This window comes from Sturnira hondurensis, unplaced genomic scaffold, assembly GCF_014824575.4.
Source record: "Sturnira hondurensis isolate 20B ecotype Veracruz unplaced genomic scaffold, ASM1482457v3 Scaffold0014384, whole genome shotgun sequence".
In the NCBI taxonomy this organism is placed as follows: Eukaryota; Metazoa; Chordata; class Mammalia; order Chiroptera; family Phyllostomidae; genus Sturnira; species Sturnira hondurensis.
Window position 1 is genome coordinate 37792471 of NW_028087015.1, and position 6318 is coordinate 37798788.

At 51.3% G+C, this 6318-nt stretch overlaps 1 protein-coding gene across 7 annotated transcripts in view; it reads right to left on the reverse strand.

Moving 5' to 3' along the window:
* The window catches only part of CAPSL (calcyphosine like), a 29529-nt gene extending 24765 nt beyond the window's left edge, over window positions 1-4764 (reverse strand). For 2 of the 7 annotated variants that reach the window (XM_037063168.1, XM_037063167.1), the window contains exon 1: window positions 3969-4169. In XM_037063168.1, coding sequence (XP_036919063.1) covers window positions 3969-4085 — 117 coding nt within the window. In that variant the 5' untranslated portion in view covers window positions 4086-4169. Of the gene's footprint in view, window positions 1-1333; window positions 1514-3968; window positions 4170-4673 lie in introns of those variants that run through there. The other 5 variants (XM_037063170.1, XM_037063171.1, XM_037063166.1 and 2 more) reach the window with 5 other exon arrangements.
* Window positions 4765-6318: the final 1554 nt, after the last annotated feature.

A 6318-nucleotide genomic window follows, 5' to 3' on the forward strand; every position in this document is an offset into this window, starting at 1 on the left:
GTTCCAGGGCCCTTGTTGTGACAAGCTTCCCCGGGGAATCAGCAGCCACAGGCACTCTCTCAGGAGCTCTCTCCTCGCAGTCTCCATCTCCCTCTCCCCTTCTGCTCTGCCTTAAGTCTCTGGGGTTTTCACCGAGAAATTTCTTGCAATCTAGGCTGAGGCAGGCAGCCTGCCAGATGGAAGGTGTTAAAGAAGCCGGATAAGCAACTATCTAACCTACCCTACGCTTTGGCTGGATTTGTTTTCCAAAAAAGAAAATAAATAAAAAATGAAACTTGTCTTCCAGACTCCCTGGCTTCAGTGATTGTACTCTTGGAACCAGCCTACCAGGTATTTTTTTCTTAATCATCCACTTTGTCAGGTTTGACAAGGCCTTGGCCTCAGTGACATCCAACCCGCTGGAGGGACAAACTGCAGCGGTGCCTGTTCCCCTGCTCTGAGACGGAAGCAGAGGCCACAGCCCTGCCTGCCCTCTTCCCTTTTGCAGCTCACACAATCACTTCCTGAGTAACAATTTGACAGTCACTTTCCATGCTTATTTTGGAATCATCTGTCTACTGAATGCTTGTTTTATAGCCATTTAGAAAGCCAGCAACTACTTGCATCCTTCATGCTCTAAACCACGATAGTTTTGCCCGCGTGCTGTGGCCTGCTGGTATGCCACGAGAAGTTTTAAAACACGCAACACCTGACCGTGTAGCCAGGGGCGCTGCCTCCTTTTCCTCAGATTGTCAAGTGAAAAAGCAACAACAGCCAACAGAGCAACAGCCATCTGGTGCGAATGGATCAAAATTATACCTATTTTTTATGGCAGAAAATCTATTTTTTGGTGTGGGGAAGAATTTTAGGAATTAGTTTATATGTCATGAGATGAAAAAAGGGTGAAAATCCTTTTCTCACCCTCTAAGGGTGAAAAGTGCTTTAAGCAGATACTTGCAGAAAATCACAAAGTGGTCATGGACAGACATTCGGTACCGGAGTGAAGGCCTCGGTGTGGGCCGGCCTATCGGGCAGGAATTCCACCCAGCTACTCCTAACAGAAACAGGCTGCCTTTGAAAATGATGGAGGTTTATTTTCCACTTTTGTAAAAGAAAGTCTAAAGGCAACTCAGGTAGTCATCAAGCCCCAGAGAAACTACTATCCTTCTAACCATGTTTTTTTCCCTCAAAGTTGCCCAAAGTTACAAAAGAGCCCTGGCAGCTCCAGCCATTACATCCACATTTCAGGCAACAGAAAAGAGAAAGAGGTGGGAGCAAGATCACATTTGCTCCCAGATGAGTCGGCTCCTTCTAAATGGTTCCCGGCAGATGCCACCCAACCCCTTCCACTTACATCTCACTGGCCACTCCTGCAAAGAAGGCTAGAGCTGTGGTCTGTGTGTTTGCGTCCACCCAGAATTCAAACATTGATTGAAGTCCGAACTCATAAAGACAGTAGTATTAGGAGGTAGGGCCTTTGGAAGGTGCTATCTGTGTGCAGGAAGACTGCCCTCTCCCAGTCATGCTGGTGCCTCAGCCTGAGGCTGGCCAGCCTCCAGAACTGTGAGAAATAAATGTCTGTTGTTCACAAGCCACCTAGTCTGTGTGTCCTGTTGCAGCAGCCTGAACAGACTGAGACAGCTGGGAACTCTGATTTCGGGCTGGGTACTTTGCCACCCCCCAGGTTCTGTTTACAAAGAGAAGACAGAAGACCGGCTAGTAAGTAGGCAACTGGCAATTTCTTCCACTTTTGGCAGAAGAACTAGTGTCTTTCCAGAAAGTAAGGGTGTGAGCACTTCCGGGTCAGCTCTCAGGACCCTGGGGCTTTTGGAGACGTCGGGAGCAGCCAGCTCACCCACTGATGGAGCGTCCTAAGTAACCTTACTAAGGTGAGCCCAGGGAGCAGAAGTGAGCACATAGATGACTCTTCCTTTCTCAATCCCTGATCCCTCAGAGCAAATAAGACCCACCTTTCCATGGGCAGAGACCAAGGGCACTCCGAGTTCAGGGCAACATAACCCAAGATAAACTGGATCTGGGACATCCAGCCACTGCCCACTGGCCCAAAGTTCCAGTCTACCCAGTTTGGTAAGTAAAGACTTTTTGGAAAACAGCCACACATTTGTTTATGTGTTTCAACGGCTGTGAAAGGGACAGCCTGTGTTTTACAAGTTGTTCACAGTCCGTTTGTTTAGGGCAGGAAATGCATCTGGTATAAAGTAGATTTTGATAACTCCTACAGTTTGCAAAGTGCTCCCATGTGTATTAGAGGGTGCGTGGCTCTTCCCACATTGCCAGATGCGGGCACAGCGGAACCAGGAGCAGCAGGGCTGCTCTGGTGCGGGCAGCACGGCAGAAGGAGATTCTGAGCAGCGTCTTTGGAACCTGCTGCTCCCCCAGGGGTGTTCTGTACGTTATACACAACACGTCAGAAAATAGTCTTTTTTCCAACAAGTTGCAACCAACCATTCGCACATAAAAACTAGGACAAGCTGGTTAACAAGACAGAGTCCAAAAGCACTCTTGGCAAGAAGTGGCACACGGTGAGTCACTGGCGAGTTTGCACCTGGCTCCCTCACCCACAGGAGGCTGCTGCCCGGGCAGAGGCCTCCAGACGTTGCCGCACCCAACCCAGGGCTTCCAGAGATGGTGAGAGCATCTCCAACCCCCTCTCTGAACCGCAGGCTGCCCTCCTCTCGCCAGGCCACTTTTCAGTTTGCAGTATAAGGAAAGCTTGCGTTCACTTCAGGTTATAAGATGTATTTTTTTAATTATTCTAAGACCAGAGGCGATGGAATTGTGGCAAGAAATGAGCCAGGGACTTGGCTCCAAAGAACGCCACGAGTGCTGCCCACTCTCCCGGTGTCAGGGGTGGGAGAAGCAGCTCGTGGCCCTTCTCCAACTCGGTCACCAACCGGCCGTCCGCTCCCCAAGCCAGCGCGTTTGTGTCTGATACACAACCCTGCTCTCAGCAACCTCATTGCTTTCCTTTATACGAAATCGTCTGAGATTAGAATGGAGAGCAAAATTTTACAAGGAAAATTCAGGAAGGTAACGCCTTCACTCATAAATTAACACCTTTAAAGCAGCGCTTGAACCCGGGTTGTATTCCCCAAGCTGAACACCCCCACTCCTTGCTCCTAGGCACTCCATCCCCAGCACAAGATACTGACAGAGGCATGCCCCCCCTGAGACCAAGGGCACCTGCCGATAAGAGGCACCCAGGCTTTTCTCAATCCCTGTCCCATTGTAAATCTCCAAAGTCCCATTGGCCTCTCAACAACAGATGATCTTCGCAGTCGGCTCAGTGTTCTGTTTGCCCAGCCCCCACCGCCCCAATCCCTTCTCCATCCACAGCTGGGCTCCAGGAGGCTGACCTCTGCCAACTGCCTTTGCCAGATGTCCTTGCTCCCTGGCTTCCTGCTAGGTCCAACCAATGGGAGGCACCAGCAAGCAATCAGAGGGCAGGAGGAGCCAGACCGCTGGAGAGTTTCTGTTCCCAGCTTCCCTTCTGCCCAGCGACAGTGGCCACTGACCACGATCTTCCACCAAAGGCAGCCCTCCCTGTAGACCCGAACCTGCTCCTCTTCTGGACCTTCAGGTCTAAGGACAATTTTCCCTCCTCACTGTGGCAACCCCGCCGCGTTTCCTCATTCCCTATCGATATCCCTTAGCCTTCCCCACATCTTTGTAAATTGTCTTTAAACTCTTCTCCGTTACCAATTCTGGATATGCCATCCATTTCCTGCCATGAGACTGCTTGGGACAATGCCTTCCTCCTAGCTGGTACCTGAATTTATATAAGAAATTCTGCTTCTGTAGTCTTCTCAGATAAAGGTACTTCCTACCCCCAGTTCTAGGTATAAGGAAGCTTGCAGTCTCTGAAATGCCACCATGCATGGTGACCCCTTCTCTGTCCCTTCCTAAATCCCCGACACTCTGAATGCTGCCTTTGAGACATCCTCTCCATGCCAAGTGTCCCCACCAACCTGGGCCACCTCAGAGGTCATCAACAGTCCATCCATGTAGCCGTGAGGTTCTGGAGCGCTGTGATTTTTACCACCTTCTGCTCTCGCTTTCCGTTCCGCATGCCTTTCCCAGACCATCTCTCACATTGTCACCTTCCGGTTTCATTCTGCCAGCCACAGATGCCCGTGACCTTACGAAACCTCTAGAATCCTGACCCTGCATTTCCATCATAGCCATTACCTGCCGCGTTCTCATGGATATTTCCTTCCCTCTCCGGTCTAGACATTTCAGCACATCGCCTGGACCACTCCTTTCCGGCACCTTCGTCCCCAACCCTCCTTGTCAACTTCTCTCCTCCCTGATTGAACCTGCCTGAGGCTGAGTTTCATCAGCCGTCATGCCAGCCAGGTAGCGCAGGTCACCCAAACACTTTACACTCCAGTACCTACCACACAGTGCCGTTCACGCCCTTCCCCTTTCCTGAGTGGGGTTTCTCACTGTGCATTTGTATCTCCGCTCCTCTTCCCAGGGGGCAAAGCCTTTCCTGGGGCTAAGCTATACCCCCACTCCACCCTCCCCCCGAGACTGACAGCCAAGAATCTCATCAACCTTTAGAGTTTCCTTCTAAAAAGGAACATCTCTCTTCAATATCTCTCTCTCATTTTTTGGCTAAACATAAGAAAGTGATTAAATCAACATAGGACTTTTTTTTAAAATTGATTTACCTTAAATGCTAGCCTGTTGCCACCAGTTGCTTGGAACTGAAACTATGGACGCTGTCTCTTAGGTCTGGGAAGAGGTCCCCTCCCCTCCCCTGAGCCTTCTCCTCCCTCTTACCTATCATCACACCCTCTGGTCTGCCCTCCTCCTGCCAATTGGACGGCTTGGAATCACTGAGGCAGACTCACAGCCTGATTGGCTCAGGTCGCTGTCCATCCCCATCCTGGCCTTACCCTTTCTCAAGTTTACAAGTCTGTTGCCTAGAAAACCCGAGGACTGAGAAAGCCCAAGCTGTTTACCCTGAGAGGGAAGCCAGCGAGAAATTTTGCTGGCAACTCTTTGGTTTCAAGAAAGGTATCAGAACTTGCCTCACCTGTTTTATAAAAGAATGTTCAGCAACTCTCTTAATTCTTTTAGGCCATGCCGTCCTGCCCTTCTGTTGTCCCCATGACTCGCTGCAGGTGACAAAGCACAACACTGGAGCAGGCAGGTGCGATTGCCGGTGAGGGAGAGCCCTCCCTCCTGGTCCACACCGCCCCCGGTAGGATGCCGTTTCCTCCTGTGCCTACCGTACACTGATAGGTGTTTTTCTAACAGTCGGCACATTTCATCTGAGGACTTAGAAAAATAAAGTGATTAATGGCCAGCCTGGCACTCGGAAAGGAGCTTCCCTGGGTGTCAGGGGCATCAACGTCCCTAAGACAGAGTATCCCGAGATACCTCCTTGGCCGGTCATCAGACTGCCCTCCACACGTGTGGGCCTGGGAGGGAGGACCGCACCAGCCAGAACCACCACGGGGTAGGGCAGGGCATTCACAGCCAAGGGCTGCCCACGGGAGGGGCCTGTGCGGGGCTGAAACCAGGCAGCCTTCACTCGGGGAGTCCTGTGCCCTGGCGGGGGGCTGCAGCCCCCAAGAGCCGGCAGCAGGCTTTGAGGCTCTTGCCTTGATTTGCACAGCGGCTCTCCTCTCCCTCTGGGGTTGTCTCTGGTGAGTGTCCTTCCCTTCTAAATGACACTGCTATCCCACTCAGTGACTGTAAGGAGATGAAAGAACTTGGAAGGCTCAACCCGCCTCGCAACGGCAAAGACTCGCTGCTCATGTTTAGCACGTTCACCCCTCCGACGGGTCTGCTTTCCACCCACCGCCGTGTGCCGTGGGTTTAAGACTGCCCTTGAAGTCACCAAGTCACAGGGTCACAGACGGAACTGAACGGCTAATCCAGCCACGCCCTGCCTGCCTTCCACAGGTGACCAAGGCGCTAGTTTCCACCTGTGACCCATAGGTCATTCCTTTCCTTCCCAACACCCCTCCCCCAAGCTAGTGGGAGTAGTGGTGCCCCCAGCTGGGCGGTCAGGGCTGGGAGATGTTTCTTAGACATTCCGTGCAGCCTGGAGTGCTCAGGCAACTCGGGTCTCTGACTAATGGGGTTTACCTGGAAGACTCTGGGTAGAAGAAACATGTGAGAAATCCCTTTAAAAAGAGCAGACCCAGCTCCAGGGGCTGGTTTAACTCTGTCTCCAGGTTTCCCTTTTCTTGCCTCAAATTCCAAAGTGCTGACAGGATCCAAAATGACTACCTTGAAATTTTAGAGTCAGCTTACGTATATAATTTTTTGTGCGTGAGAAACAGAAGAAATAAATCCCGAGCA